Raw genomic sequence first — 21,770 nt, forward strand, 5'->3', positions numbered from 1 at the left:
AACATTTTACAGGTGGATTTAGTGTGCGTTGCAGGCAGCGAACCAAACAAAAATGCTGGGAGAAAGAAGACATGCAAAAACAACTACCTCCTGGCAATTTTTAAAGGGTAACTCCACTTTCGTGGACAGAAAAAGATAGCAAATAAAAAAAAATATATATATATATAGTGTATACAATTGTCATATTGTAATTGAATGTTATTTTAAATTACCATACCTTTTCAATCTGTAGCTCTGTAATGTTTTGTAAAATGCAATATACAGTGAGGCAAAATAGTATTTAGTCAGCCACTAATTGTGCAAGTTCTCCCACTTAAAAAGATGAGAGAGAGAGACCTGTAATTGTCATCATAGGTATACCTCAACTATGAGGGACAAAATGTGGAAACAAATCCAGACAATCACATTGTCTGATTTGGAAAGAATCAGGTTAACAACAGGTTAATATTTTATACAGCTCTGTCCCTACCTGATAGTGAATAAAATATGCCCTCCTGGCAGCCTTTGAGCACCAATGCACTAAGGAGCATAGTGTGACATCATAAAAGAATTAACATGCTCCCAAAAGAATTGGATTCAGCCAAGGGTCAGTCTATTTGACACCAAAAATCAGAAGGATATGGTATAAAAATACACAGGGAGATGGTATAAATATGATTCACAATTAAAAAATAGGAATTTAACAATGGTTTCTCTCATGATTTACAAAACTTTCACCCAAAATGTATACATTTTTTCAATTGAACCAACTGAACATTTTTGAATCTTGAATGTTGTGTCAGAGAAGATCCACATTGAGTATAACAAGCATGCTTTACTGCATATACAGTAAAGCATGATTTTACGTATAGCAGACGCTATAGCGTTAAAAATAGCGCCTGCAATCTGCCCCAAAACAGCTGTCACATTCCCTTCATTGTGAAAGCCAGAGGGCTTTCACACTGGAGCATTGCGGTAGCAGGATGGTAAAAAAAAGTCCTGCTAGTCACATCATTGTAGCGGTGAAGGAGCGGTGCGTTTACTGCTTCTCCACCGCTGCTGCCCATTGAAATCAATGGGGCACCGCGACTATACCGCTGGCAATGCGCTGCTTCAGCAGCACATTGTGGGAGGTTTTAACCCTTTCTCGGCCACCAAGTGTGCTCCTCAGTCAGCTTATTCATTTCTTTTTATCAAATTCAAGAATACACGCAATTAGACCGGGAAAGTAAAAGTTGTGTCACCAGGCTACTGGAACAAAATGCCTGTGTGCAAAGTGCTGACTGAGAAACGGCAAACCAAGATGTGAGGAAAAAAAAGAAAACCCCGACAAGTTGCTGCTCTATATACAATCTTCCTTTCCTGCAGTCCCAAAACTAAAGTAAGCAAAGGAAAATGTTAAAGTTTTTGGAATTTTGTTTTAACCGCTTGTCTGGCAGCAACCCATTATTAGTGCCAGCAGATAAATAAAACCTCATATGTCCACCCTCCACCACATTCAGCCTACAAAAGAGAAGATTGTCTCAAAAGCGAATCCTCGCTTAAAAATAAAATAAAAAAAATAAGAAAAAATAAATCTTTTAATTTCACTGCAACAGTATCTGAACAATATATCCTACACAGTATCGTATAACTGTCTGCTAAGGCTGATGTTTTCTGCTAAAATCATTGAAAAGACACTTCTTAAAGAGAAAACTTTTCAAAAGCTTGGGAACAAAGGCTTGAAACAAAATTAACATTCCAAGGTAAAAATATTCAAGACAAACACTTTCACAGACAGACATAAAACAATTTCAAGAATACTTTGAGAATGTAGATCATTTGTATTAAAAAATCCCACCGTGAATACGTTATTGCCCACATTAACATATGACTTTTAAAGGCCTTGAGCCTATAAGCTCAGATATTTTTTTCTCTTTTTTTTTTTTTAAATAAGGAATAAAGTTTATTAGGCTTTAATAAGCCAGCATAACATTCACAGCCAAAATATACGACATTAGTGGATTCACAAAGTTATGTACGGCATATTACAATGAAAGGGACAGCGGGTACTCGTACGACATAAAAGAAGAGCATTACAAAGCCATATGACCTGATAGCCAACATATCGGAGTGCTCCCACATTAACCATGAGATACGGAGAGCAATTCCATCAGTATCTTTAAACACCATATTGCAAAGTTCAACCCAACATTCTATTTAAAGTGGAGTTCCACCCATAAATATAACATTACATCAGTAGTTTTAAAAAAATGTCATTAGTCCTTTAAGAAAAAAATTTTTTTTTTTAGATGCCTTCAAAGTGTTGTTGCTAGGCAAAATAGTTCATCTTCCCACTTCCTGCACCTAGGTGCTTAAGCTTCCTAACCTACACCGCACAGACTCCTGGGAATGTAGTGGGTGTAACTTTCCAGGAGCCTGTGCACTCCCCAGTCTCAAAGAATCATGTGACTTGGACAGTACAGGTGCTGAAACCTGATCTGAAACCTATTACACTGCATGTGCGAGATCTGCAAGGCTGAAATCCAGGAAGTCATACAGTCTGGCTTCATGATGACCACACTTAAGATGGCCCCAGTCAATTTCTATTTTATAAAGTGTCTAAATGCTGTAACAACCTAATAAAACGGACCTTAGTTTACAGACTAACTTTACTAGAATACATTAAGCTTGTGTATTACAGGGGTATTTATATATAAAAAGTGAAATTATGGCCGGAACTCCGCTTTAATACTAAGTCCACAGGTGCAAAACCCAGGTACCGCCAGTCAGTGGTCCAAAAGCCTGTCAAACCTGTACGGGCATCCTCAATGCTGGAATATTCATTTTTCAAGCCTAAGGTTTGTCCCATACTTGAAACCCATTCTTTATAAGTGGGGGCCCTATCACTTTTCCACTGCACTAGCATCTTACGGGCCTAAAACAGGGCTTTAACAGCAGTTTTTTGAAAATCAAGTGGAAGATCATCCAGGATGCCCAGAATACATATGATGGGTTTAGTTGGTATTGTAACATGGAAGTCTGAATTTATAGTGCCAACTACTGCTGCCCAGCAACAATGTAATTTGGGGCAGCACCACGGAAGATGCATTAGGTTCCCCCCATAGTATTACATTTGGCACATAGTAGAGTTTGCAGTACGCCCATACAATGTAGTATGGTAATAATGCTTTTTTGTATAGATGAGTGAGAGAAGGCTAGAAGCTTCTAATTTTTTTTTACTGTTGTCTGCATCCCCACTGCAGACTTCCCCTAAAATCCTGTACTAGAGACACCAACAAGTTTGAGATAATCTCCCTAATAGTGCTACAGCTAGCATTAACCTGTAACAAGCAATACATTTACCATTTTTGGAGGAGAACGTTACTGAACAACATGGTGAATACTACCCGATTGCCAATGTTCCACCTCAAATGATCTGGCCCTGAACTACTAATGTACACTATATTACCAAAAGTATTGGGACGCCTGCCTTTACATGAACTGGCACCCCAGACTTCGTGTGTAGGGGTTCAAGTTGGCCCACCCTTTGCAGCTACAACAGCTTCAACTCTTCTGGGAAGGCTGTCCACTACGTTAAGGAGCGTTTATGGGAATGTTTGACCATTCCTCCAGAAACACATTTGTGAGGTCAGACACTAATGTGGGCAAAAAGGCCTGTCTTGCGGTCTCGGCTCTAATTCATACCAAAGGTGTTCTATCGTGTTGGGGTCAAGACTCTGTGCAGTCCAATCAAATTCCTCCACCCCGAACTCACTCATCCATGTATTTATGGACTGTGCACTGGTGTGCAGTCATGTAGGAACAGGAAGGGGCCATTTCTAAATTGTTACCACAAAGTTGGAAGCATGAAATTGTCCAAAATGTCTTGGTATGCTGATGACTAAAAAGAGTTCCTTTCACTGGGGTCCATAAAGACATGAATGTTGGGGTGGCGGTTATGTCCTCAACCCAATAGAATAACTTTGGGATGAATTAGAGTGGAGGCTGTGAGCCAAGCCTTGTGCCTGACCTCACAAATGTGCTTCTGGAAGAATGGTCAAACATTCCCATACTCACACTCCTAAACCTTGTGGACAGCCTTCCCAGAAGAGTTGAAGCTGTTATAGCTGCAAAGGGTGGGCCAACTCAATATTGAATCCAATGGACTAAGATGCCATTAAAGTTTATGTGCGTGTAAAAGCAGGTGTACCAATACTTTTGGTAAAATAGTGAAATGTAATGTATGCTGCGATTAGAACCTTTGTTCATATTCAGCAACCAGCCCACAGCAACACTTGCTAGTTTATGTTAGAGTGAAGATTTGTATACGCAAATGTGAATTTGCCATTCTGCATCTCTGGTTTCAGCCAAAAGGCTCCTCAGTGGTTTAACTTGAGGAAAGACTAATCGTGCTTCAAGGACCTTTGGTCAGGTGAATTTATCATTATGTTAGAAATGAAGACTCTGCAACGCTGCAACGCTTGGCACATTGCTCAACACCATGTGATTTTCAACTTTTCAGAGAAAAAGATACCTCCCCTGCTGCTTAGAAAGGCCAGATAATTTAATTACTCTGACCATATTTCATAACCAGAAACGGCATGAAAAAAGTATATAAACCCATAAACATCTGGTACAATGCAGTTTGAAAACAGATAGCCTACTCTGTACAAGAGATCAGTGATTTTGTTGTAGGACAGAGCACGATTCGGATTCCCCCTTTACAACATCTAAAAGGGTGGCACAATGATGTACCCCCAGGGTGAAGGGGAGCTCATTGATTCCTGGGCTCACAGGTAGTTGTGAATGATACCATTGGTCATTCAACCCGAAAGACCAACAGCAACAGCAATCTTCAGGAAACAGACCCAGAGAGGTTGTTGTTTTTTTTTTTACAATCTCTGCACAATTATTTTTTAAATGTAAAGTTGCGTACTGGGGCAAGAGATGCCACATAACAGCCAGGATAGGTTTAATGTATAGCCATTAAAGAAACCTATTGATAAAAAATAAATGCATGGATACTTCCATTCCAATTTCTCGTTCTACAAATGATAGTTTCTTTGCAGTCATGTAGGGTACTCTTGCATCAAAATGTTACAGATGTAAACTTGTTCCAGGTCACTGGCTAAAACCTTATTCAACCCAGTCTGTCAGTGCATTAGCCAGAAAACTAGCATCTTCAGAGGACTGGCAATAGACTTCCCAATGTGTGTCTCAGGAAAGGTTTGTTTTAAAGGAGAAGTTCTCCTTTTTCAAAAAAATAAATGTAAAATGTTTGCATCCGTTTTTTTTTTTGTAAGAGCTTTTAAAGTGATTGTAAGGTTTTTTTTTTTTAAATAACATGTTATACTTACCTGCTCTGTGCAAAGGCAGCCCTGATCCTCTTCTTCTTCCGTGGCACTCCTGGCTCTTCCTCTTCATCGGGTGCCCCCACGGAGAGAAGCTTTCTATGGGGGCACACGTCCTGAGTAGCTGGGCTTGTGCATGTCACTGGAACGGACGGGGTCAGGTAAGAAAAAGGGGGGGCTATAGGGGCAGCTGCAGCATAGACGGTTTTTCACCTTCATGCACAGAATGCATAGAATGCATGAAGGCGAAAAACCTGGAGACTTTACAACCCCTTTAACCACTTAAGGACCCATTCACGCCGATATACGTCGGCAGAATGGCACGGCTGGGCACATCCACATACCTGTACGTGGCTCTTTAAGCCCAGCCGTGGGGTCGCGCATGCACGCGACCCGGTCCAAAGCTTCGTGGCCGCGGGACTCGCGGACCCGATCGCGGCTGGAGTCCCGCAATCGGTCCCCGGAGCTGAAGAACAGGGAGAGATGTGTGTAAACACAGCTTCCCCGTTCTTCACTGTGGCGCTGTCATCGATCGTGTGTTCCCTTTTATAGGGAACCACAATCGATGACGTCACACCTACAGCCACACCCCCCTACAGTTAAACACAAATGAGGTCACACATAACCCCTTCAGCACCCCCTTGTGGTTAACTCCCAAACTGCAATTGTCATTTTCACAGTAAACAATGCATTTTTAGCTGTGAAAATGACAATGGTCCCAAAAATGTGTCAAAATTGTCCGAAGTGTCCGCCATAATGTCGCAGTCACGAAAAAAAAACGCTGATCGCCGCCATTAGTAGTAAAAAAAAAAAAAAAGAATAAAAAAGCAAAAAAACTATCCCCTTTTTTGTTAACGCTATAAATTTTGCGCAAACCAATCGATAAACGCTTATTGCGATTTTTTTTTACCAAAAATAGGTAGAAGAATACGTATCGGCCTAAACTGAGGAAAATAAAAAATGTTTATATATTTTTGGGGGATATTCATTATAGAAAAAAGTAAAAAATATTGAATTTTTTTCAAAATTGTCGCTCTATTTTTGTTTATAGCGCAAAAAGGTGATCAAATACCACCAAAAGAAAGCTCTATTTGTGGGAAAAAAAGGAAGCCACGACCACGCAATTGTCAGTTAAAGCGACAGTGCCGAATCGCAAAAACTGGCCGGGTCCTTCAGCTGCCTAAAGGTCCGGGTCTTAAGTGGTTAAAGACCGTCTCTGTCCACTCCACTCCTGTCATATGGACAGGCAATTACAGGAAGTATCCTGATAGTTCATTGACAACTACAATCCATCAGCTGCAAATGCTATCAGTACTTGTAGTTCATTCAATCACAGAACTCTGTAAATGAATGACCTGGCTGCGTGGGCGGAGCCCCCGCACGGCCACGCTCTTTTCAAAATTGTAAAGACTCCCAGCCCGCTGTCAGAATTAGAAGGGGGATCAGGGAGAGCCTGCAGCAGGGGTAACTTGTTACATGTTCCACCCTAAAAACAGGTCCCCAAATCTGAGTATATTCTTTAACCACTTCAATACCGGGCTTTAAAACCCACCTCCTTCCCGGGCCTATTCTGGCACTTCTTTCCTACATGTACAAATCCTCATTATTTTGCTAGAAAATTACTCAGAACCCCCAAACATTATATATGTTTTTTTAGCAGACACCCTAGGGAATAAAATGGCGGTCATTGCAACTTTTTATCTTGCACCGTATTTGCGCAATAATTTTTCAAACGGCTTTTTTTTGTAAAAAAAATGGTTTCATAAATTAAAAAATAACAAAACAGTAACGTTAGCCCAATTTTTTGGTAAAATATGAAAGATGATGTTACGCCGAGTAACTAGATACCTAACATGTCACGCTTTAAAATTGCGTACACTCATGGAATGGCGCCAAACTTCGTTACTTAAAAATCTCCATAGGCGACACTTAAATTTCTTTACAGGTTGCCAGTTTAGAGTTACAGAGGAGGTCTAGTGCTAGAATTGAAAATGGGGAGGGTAGTGCTGCGCTAATCAGTGGTGAATGGATAAGTGAATAAACAGGTGGGGGAGGGGAATGAAAGTAGGTGTAATTGAAATGAGGAGCAATATAGCCCAAATGGCATCAGCATAAAAATAAATATAAATGATCAGTGAACAATAACAGTAATGGTGCAAATCATATAACTACACAGGTTCCTCTTAATGTGATGAAATACACTATAAGTAATGGTGCAAAAAAAATCCCAGGTAACTGTGCTAAGTGACACTCCTATATTGGTGATAAACAGTCCATCAACAGAGTTTGAAAAATATTAGCAAAAAGTATAAGTAAAATTTCAAAAGTCCAAGAAAGCAAAAGTGCAAGTGTAGGTCCGCAATATGGAGTGAGAGGAAAATGGGTATCCAGTGATCCTTTTAGGGTAAGTAAGGATGTCCCCTTACCTTACTGCTGTAAGGTAACAGCATATAGATCCAACCACATTAGATGGTTCACTCGATGGGCTCTGATCCAACAACGGCAGGTCCTCCTTGGAGTTCTCGTCCCAGATTGGTCAGTTTCTCGCCCCAAAGAAATAAAGCATCGATGGTGTGATACCGTTTTAAAAATTTTAATTCTCAAAGAAAATAGACAGGGGTACTCACATAATCCAAAATACAATTGAGCATGTAAAAAAGAGGGGCAATCTGTCGCCAACGTCACCTCCGATACCTCTCAGTGGACTCATGCGCATTCGTCACTATCATGTGACTTCCTCAGGAGTAGTGAGAGGCATAAATGGGATCCTTTTTATAAGGTGACTTGTTTAGTAGGCTTACAGCCTACTAAACAAGTCACCTTATAAAAAGGATCCCATTTATGCCTCTCACTACTCCTGAGGAAGTCACATGATAGTGACGAATGCGCATGAGTCCACTGAGAGGTATCGGAGGTGACGTTGGCGACAGATTGCCCCTCTTTTTTACATGCTCAATTGTATTTTGGATTATGTGAGTACCCCTGTCTATTTTCTTTGAGAATTAAAATTTTTAAAACGGTATCACACCATCGATGCTTTATTTCTTTGGGGCGAGAAACTGACCAATCTGGGACGAGAACTCCAAGGAGGACCTGCCGTTGTTGGATCAGAGCCCATCGAGTGAACCATCTAATGTGGTTGGATCTATATGCTGTTACCTTACAGCAGTAAGGTAAGGGGACATCCTTACTTACCCTAAAAGGATCACTGGATACCCATTTTCCTCTCACTCCATATTGCGGACCTACACTTGCACTTTTGCTTTCTTGGACTTTTGAAATTTTACTTATACTTTTTGCTAATATTTTTCAAACTCTGTTGATGGACTGTTTATCACCAATATAGGAGTGTCACTTAGCACAGTTACCTGGGATTTTTTTTGCACCATTACTTATAGTGTATTTCATCACATTAAGAGGAACCTGTGTAGTTATATGATTTGCACCATTACTGTTATTGTTCACTGATCATTTATATTTATTTTTATGCTGATGCCATTTGGGCTATATTGCTCCTCATTTCAATTACACCTACTTTCATTCCCCTCCCCCACCTGTTTATTCACTTATCCATTCACCACTGATTAGCGCAGCACTACCCTCCCCATTTTCAATTGCTTATGGTTTGATACACCTTCCAGTGCCGCAGCTGTACCTCCACTTCTCATCACTTTCATTTCCCCTCCCCCTTTCTTCCCCTCTCTGTTTCCCCTCCTTTGATAAGCGCGGTAATATCCATTTTTCCACTAGTGCTAGAATTGTTGCACACGCTCTAACGCACGCGGCGACACCTCGCATGTGTGGTTTGAACGACGTTTACATACGTGGGCGGGACTTACGTGTGCGTACGCTTCTGAGCGCGAGCTACCGGGGACAGGGGCATTTTAATTTTTTTATTATTATTTTTTCTTTTTTATTTTACTTATTTCTTTATTTTTTACACTTTTTTTTACATTTTTTTTTTTTTTCAATCGCTTTTATTCCTATTACAAGGAATGTAAACATCCCTTGTAATAGGAATGTGTGTGACAGGTCCTCTTTAAGGAGAGATGCGGGGTCAATAAGACCCCACATCTCTCCTGCAGGCTGGAAAGAATGAGATCGTGAAAAAAAATTCACAGATCTCATTCAAACTAGCCGCAATTGCGGTTTGTTTACTTACGGGGACCCGGGCGTGACGTCATCACATCGCGCCCGGGCCTCCGACGGTCATAGAGATGACTGGTGACCAGATGGTCACCAGTCTTCTCTATGGCAAACATCCGGCGGACGGCGATCATCTCTCCGGGCCCCCGGTGGGACGGGAGAGCCCGGAGAAGCACCGGATGGCGGCGGGAGGGGGGGATGTCCCCTCCCGCCGCCTGTAAGAACGATCTAGCGGCGGAACCGCCGCTATGATCGTTCTTACGGTGCTCAGGATCGCCGCCGCTAAAAAATGATATCTCAATGATGCCTCCGGGTGCAGGCATCATTGAGATATCCCCCCCGCAAAGCCCAGGACGTCATATGACGTCCACCCAGGATAACAGGTCCCCGTTTTGGACGTCATATGACGGCGTGCGGGTGTCAAGTGGTTAAAGAAAAAAAGAAAACAATACTGCATGGCAATATAAAACAAAGACAATAAAAAATAAAAGTGCAGTACCTAAAATGTTATAAATATAACTCTGTTATTATATTCCGTAAACCTCATATCAGTACATTGGTAAAATCTCAAGTTATTTGTCTTTGAGACCCACTGCAAACTTTTTAACATGGGGAAGCACAAGAAAATATGTTGGGTTTTTATTTCTTATTGTGGCCCGCTGGGAAGATTTCTGCTCATTCTGCCACCAAAACAAAAAAAACAAAAAAACAGAAAATATATATAATTTTTTTTCTTAGAGAGGGAAAGGATTTGCATTACTGTCTAAATCCCTTATCAAGGATTTTCCAATCACTTCCAGTGTTGCCAAAACAAAGTAAATTCTTTCCAATAGGCACCCATTTTATACGTATGTAAAAACTATTGAGTTTGGACTGAAGTTGGAGTTGAACTACAGAACCAGGTCTTCTCATAGACCTTTAGCTCCCTTTAAACGGTGTTTACATGAGGGAGCTAATGGAGACCTTATACATTTTCTGTGGCATTGCCCAAAACTTTACAGATATTGAAAAGATGTGACCGATATTATAGGGTCTGTTTATCAGGCCACTTTTTTTCCCGATACATCCAGTGACTTGCTTGCTAGGCGCGGTTGATGAAGAACTTTTTACCCCTCCAAATAATGTGGCAGTACTTGGATCACTGTATATTGCTCGCAAGCAGATCGCTCGTTTGTGGCCATCACCGCATACTCCAACAACGACACAGTCAATTGAACAGGTAAATGGCATTCTTATCAAGGAAAAGTTGACATATCAACACAGAAATGCTGCCAATAATTTTCTTTAAATATGGCACTCTGGGCTTAGCACCTTCCCAACTAGTCCTGTGTTGACTTCTTCAGATATAATTTTTAGTGTCTATAGCCATTTGTGATCACCATAGTTCACAATTTACAGGCTTCTGGCTCAACTACGGATTTGAGGATGGTTCTAGGTCTCCCTTTTTCACAGGACGGCTAACTGAAATAACCGCTGAAGACACTAGGGTCACTGTTACGGCAGAATTTTAAGTTTGTTTACCTTCCCGTTGGGTGGTGGCTAGTTCACCTACATTACCTTTGCTTATTTTACTATGATTGTGTCTGCCACTCAGTTGTCCCCTCAACATGAGCATATATGGCTTTAAGCAGGGGTACGTTTGTTAAAAGTAGGGTTGTCCCGATATCACTTTTTAAAGACCAAGTACCGATACTTTTTTTTCAAGTACTCACCGATACCGATTACTGTTACTGTATTTTAATCTCATGTGACAGTGGCACGTCAGTTTTTTTTATTTTACTATTTATTTGTTTTTTTTTTACAATGCTTTCTTTTTTTTTAAAGGGGGGTGGGGGGATGTGGGGACAGTGTCAGTGTGTTATTCTAATTATTATTTTTTACAATGTTTTTTTTTTTTTTTAATCAGCCCTGTTGGGGGGCTTTGGTGAGATACAAGGGGTCTTAACAGACCTCTGACATCTCCCCTTTGAGACAGGGAAAGGGACTAGGCACACAGATTCCCCAGTCCCTTTCTCAGCAGCCTCCGCTGCACTGAAAATGAATGGAGAGAAGACAGCGGCTCCTCTTCATTCATAAGCCAAGACATCATAATCACAGGAGGTTACGATGTTTTTGGTTATGTGAATGGACAGAGTCAGTGCTCACTGACTGTCCATTCAGAAAACTAAGGAGCCAGGTTTTCTGGCTCCTACCTCCGCTCTCCATCCTGACAGATCGAGGGGGGACAGCAGCACAGAGGGGGAGAAGAGAGGGGGACAGATGCATGGAGGAGAAGAAGAGAGGAGGACTGATGCACGGAGGGGGAGAAGAGAGAGGGGGACAGATGCACGGAGGGGGAGAAGAGAGAGGGGGACAGATGCACGGAGGGGGAGAAGGGAGGGGGAAAGATGCATGGAGGGGGAGAAGAGAGAGGGGGACAGATGCATGGAAGAGGGCAGGGGGGTTTGAGAGAGAGGACCGGCTGTCAGACTTTTAAATCTATACAGGGTGATCAGTGCTTGTTCCTCCCCCACCGCACTGATCACCCTGACTGCCCAGGTATCGGGTGAAGCATCGGAGCATTTGCTTGAGTAAAATGCTCGGTATTGGTACCGATACTAGTATCGGTATCGGGACAACCCTAGTTAAAAGCGTTCTCTGTTGTGTTTGGAAATGGTATATCTTAGCTTTTTGAATCTTGTACCATCCTCTCTATACTATATTGTTTTTACTGTATGTGCTGATGGCATTTTCTTTTGTGTTATTCTTATTGTACAACTGACCTTGTGACACAATAAAAAGTTCTTTCTGATTTATAAAAAAAAAAAAAAACTGTGCATTTACCCTGGTGCTATATATCCATTCACATGCATTGCAATATACTGTACATGAACCAAGAATCCCTGTTTTCAGAGCAAATTCTGAATCTATTCAAGGAACTGGCTAACATTTGCTAGCCCCATATACAATCGCTATGATAGTATACATTTTGCCTGAGGTTTAAAGTTAGTGTTAGGGGTTACACTGAGGTTAATGGTTAAGCTTAGGGATTAGGTTTGGGGATTAGTAAGGGGTTAAGGGTTAAGTTTAGGCATTATATTGAGCTCAAGGGTCAGAAAGTCACTATTTTTTTTAAGCGATATTTGTTTTTTTGGGGGGTTCTTTAACACCAGATAAATGTTATTTGAACCAAAAACTAATGTGCAAGTTTTTATCACAAAAAACAATCAAGCCAAATGCAGAAATATAAAAAACATACTTCAATACATAAACAAATGTTTTATAACTTTAATCTAGCTTTAACTTAAAGTGGTCATAAAGGCAGAAGTTTTATTTTATTTTAATGCATTCTATGCATTAGGTTAAAAAAAAACTTCTGTTCTGTGTGCAGCAGCCCCCCTAACACTTACCTGAGCCCCATCTCGATCCAGCAATGTTGTACGGGAGACTTCGCTGTCCGGGACTCTCTACTGATTGGCTGAGACACACAGTGGGTGCCAAAGGCTCCCGCTGCTGTCAAATTCAGTGAGCCAATGAGAAGAGAGAGGGGACAGGGCCAAAGCGCTGCTCGGTCTCTGAATGGAAACACAGAGCAGCGCTTGGCGTGAGTGCCCCCATAGCAAGCGGCTTGCTGTGGGGGCACTCGACAGGAGGTAGGGGCCAGAAGCAGGGGATCTGGGAAGAGGGGGATCTGGGCTGCTCTGTGCAAAACTACTGCACAGAGCAGTTAAGTATAACATGATTGTTATTTTTAAACAAAGAAAAAAAAACAAGACATTAGTATAACTTTATAGAGCATTTTTTTGGTAGTATTTGATGTGGTTTTTATTTATTGCTCGATGAACAAAAAAAGAATCCCAAATAAGTGTATATAGGATTGGTTTGCGCAGAAGTTATAGCGTCTACAAACTATGGTATATATTTATGGAAGCCATATTTTTACTAGTAATGGCGGCAATCATCGACTTTGCGGCGAACAAATTAGACACAAAGTGACACAAATACAGTGATCAGTGCTAAAAAATACACTGTACTAATGGTACTGGAAGGGAAGGGGTTAACATTGGGGGTGCGCAAAGTGTTAAATGTGTCCCTAGGGAGTGCTTTCTAACTGTGGGGTGGTGCTTGTACTGTGAGAAGACAGAGAACCATGTTCCTGTTTAGCAGAAACACAGGATCTCGGTCTTCCCTTGTCACAGAACGGTGCTCTGCCTTGTTTACAAAGACAGACCATCGTTCTACCTCTGACGGGAGTGATCAAGTGTAATTCCAGTCAAATTCTAAGGGTAAATCTACTCCTACCCCCATTCTTAGAATATTCTATATACCTTGTAAAAGTAAAAAGATGTCTATACTTACCTATTCTGAAGCCACTCTGTTCCGGTCACACGACCAGCTTCAGTGTAGAGGAGGGGCAGCCGACAACAGCTGTTCCATTTTAAGCCTATGGGTGACATCATTGCCAAGGCTCTGCAATAGTTATCACTGCCTTTCCTCTACACTGAAGCTGGGGCTGGGACCTGATCATGTGTCTGGACTGGAGCGTCTTCAGACTAGGCAAGTATAAGCATCTTTTCTTCTACAGGGCTGATAGAATTTAGGATGGGAGTAGATTTAGCCCTAGTTAGAATTTGACTGGAATTCTACCTTAAAGTGGACCTTTCAGCCCATATTAGGAGCGCATTCTTAGAGGATTTTGAGGTCACAGTCTTCCCTGATGCAGTGGTGAAGCAGTGACGCGAGCTGCGTCTCCCAAAAGCATCACAACTTGGGGCAGAGGTTATATGCATAAAAATTTTGATTTCAAATATTCTTTCAAGTTGGTTTTGATGTGATGGCTGGTATTAAAATTAACCTTTTTTCATGGAAGGCCAACTTAAAAATTATACTCTGCAACATATAATAAGGACATTGCTGGTGGTAGAGGACCCTGTGTGGCACATGACTAGACTGAAGACCTGGGGGGGGGGGGGTGTTTAAGGAGGGGGGTTGCAGGTGGAATATTAGGATGGAATTAGTCTTTTAAAGCTTCTGTATAAGGAAAATTCACTATCACCAGGTGTTCTGAAATTAGTAGCGTATACACTGAACAAATACAAGGTTGTTTCCCCAGCTAGCACAAGTGATCAGATCGACCCTGTAAAAACACATAACCGGACACAAACTTACCCCTGCCTTCCCAGTATTTCTATATGAGGGACCTCTGGACCCAACGTTTCTATATGAATGGGTTGATAACGATACAAAGATTCTTCCAGCTTTGGAATTGGAACAGATGAAATATGATGACCCTGTAATGAAAACAAAATGTTAAATAGCTCGAGTCAAGTTAATAAGCATAATATTTCAATAATGAATTTCAAGCACCATTTATCTAGTCTTATTTCTTAGGGGGGGGAAAAAAACTTTTTTTTTAAAATAGCTATAATATCTGAATCTAGATTAGCTTTGTTCATATCAGATCCCGGTTTGAAAAAGGGAAAGGAAGCAGCGAGAACACTTGAGGTTAATGCTTTACTCAGTTCTGTAGATCTAACATGGAATGACACCATCAGTATGGTGCCGCTCCTTAACTGTCCAGTCAGCAAACTGGTAATTGTGGTGGCTATGTTTAACCATAGTAAAGTAAAATGAGGCCACCGATTTATTCATGTTCTTTAGCAGAAGTGCCTGGATCAAAAGACTGGACAAACAGAACTAGAAATATAAAAAAAATACAAGTCAAATCATATACATGGCCCTCAGTGTTGTACTCAGCTGTTTGCCTGACGTTCAACATGATCCATAGAAATCAATAGCCAATTAACATTTGGCCTCCTTTGCAGATAATATTAATACTCAGTACCACACATTTTTGCAAACTGTGCAACTTCACTGACTCCCTCACTCCACTGTTTCGTGATAACAGTGCAACCGACTCCAGAACAGCTCTGAGGATAGAAACATTCCATGGCTTAACATATAACTGAAAGCGGAGGGTATGGCAAGAGCGCTAGCCTGCTTTTTGTGTCCCAATGATGGCAGCTCAATGTCTTCCCTCACCTTTCTACTGCGGCAAACACCATCCAAAGCTTTGTTCATCCCTAGCGCCCTCCTTGTTCTTCTGTCATAGTGTGGCCAGTGATGATGCGACTCTCATGCTTGAGAGATTAGTTGCACTATATGAGCACTAGGCTACACTATTTAGCATCTTAATAATGCTAAAAGCATACACTGTACTGCACAAGAAAAATGGCTAAGAGAAAGTGAAATAATTTGACAGAAAAGTATACAAAGTCTATTCTACTAAAAACGGTGCCTGCAAGAAAAGTCTTGAGTTCCGCTTTGGGAATGCTACCCATGCCTGAAAAAATATAATAAAAGTAGACAGGGTCTACTTTAGGACCTTTGACTACAAATTTTTCTGCTGATTTTTTTCCTATTATTCTTACTATAATTTGTTTTCTCTTTTTGTTTTGTTTGTTAAAAGGATAAGTTCACCTTTTATAACATCTTACACTCATATTCAGGGTGTAACACGCACAGACCACCCCCAATTCCCTGTGACCGCTAGCGAGGGATCTTCTCCCCCTCCACTAGCTGTCATAATAAAAAAGAAAAAAAAAGAAAGCGCGAGAGTGCGGGGGTCCGCCTGCCCACTGGAGTGAGATGGGGCTCAGGTAAGTAATTAAGGGGTGCTGGGGTGGCTGCTGCAATGTTTTTTCTATGCATTAAGATAAAAAAAATCTGACTTTATAACGCCTTTAATAGGAGCAGGCTACACATAAGCGAAATACAATGTGCAAATTAATGATTCACCGTATATATTCGAGTATAAGCCGACCCGAATATAAGCCGAGGCACCTAATTTTACCACAACAAAATGGGAAAACGTATGGACGAGTATAAGCCTAGGGTATCCATCTGCATGCCTCTCTGTGCCCATGCCTCACTGTGCCCATGACTAGACTGATGTTTAACATGGGAGTCTATGGAAGGGGTGCCCGGCTTTGAAAAATCAGTGCTCCCCAGTCCTAGGTCCCCCCAGACAACAAACTTTACACAATTGTAGAGGAAGAGTGGGGCTACATGTGTGCCAATTCCCGGGTCCAGGGGACCTAAGACCGGCCGGTACCGGGTCCCCAAGTCACCGGAGAAATTACCGTTTAATATGGGAGTCTATGGAAGGGATGCCCAGCTTTGAAAAAAAAATAAAAGAAATTCGGTGCTCCCCGGCCATAGATCCCTTGGGCAACAAACTTTGCACACTTGTAGATGAAGAGTGCGGCTACATGTGTGCCAAGGCCGGTACTGGGATGTCAAAGTCTGGGAGATCAGGTGCAAAAAGGTGACTCGAGTATAAGCCGAGGGGGGCATTTTCAGCACAAAAGAATTGTGCTGAAAAACTCGGCTTATACTCGAGTATATACGGTAATCAAAATCTGAGAAGCAATAAATGTACTTGGCCACTATAATCAACAAATGATTTTGTTAAAAAAAAAAAACATTATTAAAAATCTACAAAATGACTGAAGAGAATAAAAATAAAAATAAATCACTAACAAGTTTGAATACAAACATCGAATTTAAATACCACCAACAAAACTGAAGCAATAATAAATCATGAAAAAAGAGACAGTGCTTAAATTATGTTTGCAAAGCCGTTTGGAAAATGCAAGGCAATTAAGAGATTTAATCTCCCAACAGTAAATATTAGACGATACGTCTCCAAGCTGACTTGTTAATAACAATCAAAAAGGGGTCATATGGGAGATATTTGTACGCTCCTGACATTTTCATGCCTCAAGAAATGAGATAGGGTGTCAGTACACCAGGTATGAATGATTTTTATATATATATATATATATATATATATATATATATATATATATATATATATATATATATATATATATATATATATTTATTTATTTATAGACACACACACACACACACACACACACACACACACACACACACATACATACATACATATATTATAGGCGTATAACACGCGCCGGCGTATAACACGCACCCCAATTTAACCACTTAAGGACCGCCTAACGCCAATATACGTCGGCAGAATGGCACGGCTGGGCACAGGCACGTCGCCTTTAAGAGCCCAGCCGTGGGTCGCGCGCACACGCGACCCGGTCCGACGCTCCGTGACCGCCCCTACGGGACCCGATCCCGCAGTCAGTCACAGGAGCTGAAGAACAGGGAGAGGTGTGTGTAAACACACCTTCCCCGTTCTTCACTGTGGAGCTGTCAGTGATCGTCTGTTTCCTGATATAGGGAACAACGATCACTGACGTCACGCGTCCAGCCCCGCCCCCCTACAGTTAGAAACACAAATGAGGTCACACATAACCACTAGGGGGCGCTGAAGGGGTTAACTCCTAAACTGCAATTGTCATTTTCACAGTAATCAGTGCATTTTTATAGCACTTTTCGCTGTGAAAATCACAATGGGCCCAAGAATGTGTCAAAATTGTCCGATATGTCCTCCATAATGTCACGGAAAAATAAATCGCTGAGTCCTGAGTCCCCTCTCGATCCAGCGATGTCCATAATAGCTTTGGCTTTCCAGGGACTCGCACTCCTGATTGGCTTTTAGCAGCAGCGGGAGCCATCGGCTGTCAATCACAGCCAGTGAGCCAATCAGGAGAGGGAGGGGGCGGGATGAATGGACAGAGAGCCATGGCTCGGATGTGCGCATGCTTGGTTGCCCCCAGAGCAAGCTGCTTGCTCTGGGTGCACCCGGCAGGAGGGAGGGGCCAGGAGCGCCAGCATAGGACCCTAAAAGAGGAGGATCCAGGCTGCTCTGTGTAAAACCACTGCACAGAGCAGGTAAATATGACATGTTTCTTATTTTAATACAATATAAATGTACCTTTACAATCACTTTAATTACATCTTCCATAATGACTCACGAGCATTTAAACAAAATGGCAAACAACATTAAAATCTCTCCATTTTCACTTAAATTTCAGGAAAACTAAAACGATCAATTTCTTGCATCCTTAATCATAGGAAAATGGGGAAGTTTTTCTGGTCATTTCATTTTGAGAAATACCTGTGTACTGGGTTCCTAAAAAAATATAATATATATATATATATATATATATATATATATATATATATATATATATATACTCCCATGATCAAGAATGAAAGAAATTGATAGTTTTCATTGGTCTGAAATTCCAGTGAAAATGGGAGAGAATACAATAGGCACAGTGGGAGATTTGCCTGTCTGCGCTGTATAGCATGGATGGAGAAATCTGTTCGATCTTTATATTTTTTGTCCAACAGTTTGAGGGGTGCATGTGCCAGCCTTACACAATGTGTTCTAAATTTCAGTTTGATGTGAAAGAAAATACTAAAGTAATAAGACAATTCCATGGAAGTGATGTGCATTTCCAAGCATCATTGAATATTCTGTGTTTATGTGTAACTGACATGATAGATTATGTAATCGGCTCTGATGAAGGTGCAGAGCACGGCTGGACCAGAAGCCTGCAGGGGGCACTCAATCACCAGTCTACCTCAATGACATCATAAGATTCAATGTCAGATTTAGGCAATGTATACATTAGAAACAAGAGAAGACCAGGTAGGTCACATCCACAACAAACCCAGCCAAGTGTAGGAAAAGGGGAAAGAAAGAATGCAGCAATTCATGCAGCTTTACAATCTGACGTCTTCACAGTGAAAAACAAAATATAAAGTGTTTGTACAGACAATATTTTATGTCACGTTAATAGTGTAGGGAAGGGATAGAACCTCTGCCTAGTCCTTATTTATAACGGTGTTCCCGCTAGGTAGACTCACTTTGTCTACCATTGTCACCGAGACAGAAACCATCACGTGGCCAGAACTGAACAGGAATCGGATTGTGCTTTTATTTCACATACAGATGTAGTGTTGACATTTTATATGCCACTTTGGAGAATATACGTTTACCATTTGTATCAGGCTTTGCAGCAATAGGGCCTGAAATCCAATATCCCTGACACAAGCACATACAGTATATACTATTCTCACAGCTCCACTGCTATGGCAATGACAACATTTAGAGGCCTGTTTAACCACTTCATTACTGGGCACTTAAAGGGTCACTAAAGGAAAAAAAAACTTTTGCCTAAAATTAATGTCTGCAAGGTAGACAGAATAGTGTAATGATTCTGTTAAAAAACGAGTAAATACCTATTAAATTCCTTCATCTATATCACCTCCGGCATTCTAGTTTCTGTTCTCTCATTCACTTCCTGGTTTGCATCGCTCGTTCATGTAAGAACTACATTTCCCAGAATGCACTGCGGCACGCCCAGTAATTCACACCTCCTTGAAGTCTCTAACATGTAGAGAGCGAGTCCTGCCACACAGATGTAGTTCCCAGGAGGGAGAGAGCACGTTACTCACCACCGCAGTAAAGCCTCCCATCACGGTGGTGAGTAAAATCAGACAAGCAGGAAGTGAACAGAACAGAGAAGAAATAGAGCAACTTTTGAGCAAAAACAAACAATGAGGAAGTGAAAAAAGAGGAATGTCTGCGGGTAAAGGATGCTTATTATGAAAAAAAAAATCCTTTACAACCCCTTTAAACCCCCTACCTGCCCAGACCAATTTTCAGCGATGACGCATTTTGAATGACAATTGCGCGGTCATACAACACTGTACCCAAATTATATTATTTATCATTTTCTTCCCACAAATACAGCTTTCTTTTGGTGGTATTTGATCATCTCTGCAATTTTAATTTTTTGCGCTATAAACAAAAAAAAAAAGACAGAAAATTTTGAAAAAAAACACAATATTTTTTACTTCTTGTTATAATAATATCCCTTTTTTTTTTTTTTTTTTAAATATATTTTTTTCCTCAGTTTAGGCTGATACGTATTCTTTTACATATTTTTGTTAAAAAAAAAATCGCAATAAGCGTATATTGATTGGTTTGCGCAAAAGTTATAGTGCCTACAAAATAGGGGATAGATTTATGAATTTCTTTTTATTTTTTACTAGTAATTTTACTAGTTTTTTTATTGTTAGGCCTGCGATATTGCGGCGGACGTATCGGACACTTTGACACAATTTTGGGACCATTCACATTTATACAGCGATCAGTGCTATAAAAAGGCACTGATTACTGTATAAATGTGACTGGTAGGGAAGGTGTTAACACTAGGGGGTGAGGAAGGGGTTAAACGTATTCCCTGGGTGTGTTCTAACTGCGTGTGGAGGGGGACTGACTGGGGGAGGTGACTGATGCTGTGTCCCTATGTACAAGGGACACAGCATCGGTCTCCTCTCTCCCTGACAGGACGTGGAGCTCTGTGTTTACACAAATGACAGCGCTGATGGGGTTATGTGTGACCTGAAGTGTGTTTACAACTGTAGGGGGGTGTGGCTGTAAGTGTGACGTCATCGATTGTGTCCCCCCCCTATAAAAAGGGATCACACGATTGATGACATCGCCACAGTGAAGAATGGGGAAGCTGTGTTTACATACAGCTCTCCCCGTTCTTCAGCTCCAGGGACCGATCGCGCGACTCCAGCGGCAATCGGGTCCCGCGGTCACAGAGCTTCGGACCGGGTCGCGCCCACGGCTGGGCTTAAAGGGCAATGTACATTTACGTTGATGTGCCCAGCCGTGCCATTCTGCCGACGTACATTGTTGTGCAGCGGTCCTTAAGTGGTTAAAGAATAACTTTACAAAAGTACAATTTAATATTCATTTTGTAAATACTAGGGTTGTCCCGATACCACTTTTTTAGGACCGAGTACAAGTACCGATACTTTTTTTCAAGTAGTCGCCGATACCGAATACCGATACTTTTTTTAAATGTGTCCCCAAATGCAGCCATGTCCCCCTCCATATGCAGCCATGCCCCCCACATATGCAGCCATGTCCCTCTAGCCATGTCCCTCACATATGCAGCCATGTCCCTCACATATGCAGCCATGTCCCTCTAGCCATGTCCCTCACATATGCAGCCATGTCCCTCTAGCCATGTCCCTCACATATGCAGCCATGTCCCTCACATATGCAGCCATGTCCCTCTAGCCATGTCCCTCACATATGCAGCCATGTCCCTCACATATGCAGCCATGTCCCTCTAGCCATGTCACTCACATATGAAGCCATGTCCCTCTAGCCAGGTCCCTCACATATGCAGCCATGTCCCTCTAGCCATGTCCCTCACATATGCAGCCATGTCCCTCTAGCCATGTCCCTCACATATGCAGCCATGTCCCTCACATATGCAGCAATGTCCCTCTAGCCATGTCCCTCACATATGCAGCAATGTCCCTCTAGCCATGTCCCTCGATGCGGCGGCGCGATGCGGCGGC

The 21,770-nt window shown here is 41.6% G+C and overlaps 1 protein-coding gene across 1 annotated transcript in view; it reads right to left on the reverse strand.

Moving 5' to 3' along the window:
* MNAT1 (MNAT1 component of CDK activating kinase) overlaps positions 1-21,770 on the reverse strand; it is a 180,326-nt gene that overhangs the window by 55,690 nt on the left and 102,866 nt on the right. Inside the window, exon 7 of the mRNA XM_040333167.1 lies at positions 14,607-14,728. Coding sequence (XP_040189101.1) covers positions 14,607-14,728 — 122 coding nt within the window. The remainder of the gene's footprint in view (positions 1-14,606; positions 14,729-21,770) is intronic.

Source organism: Rana temporaria, chromosome 13 (genome assembly GCF_905171775.1).
Source record: "Rana temporaria chromosome 13, aRanTem1.1, whole genome shotgun sequence".
Taxonomy (NCBI): domain Eukaryota; kingdom Metazoa; phylum Chordata; class Amphibia; order Anura; family Ranidae; genus Rana; species Rana temporaria.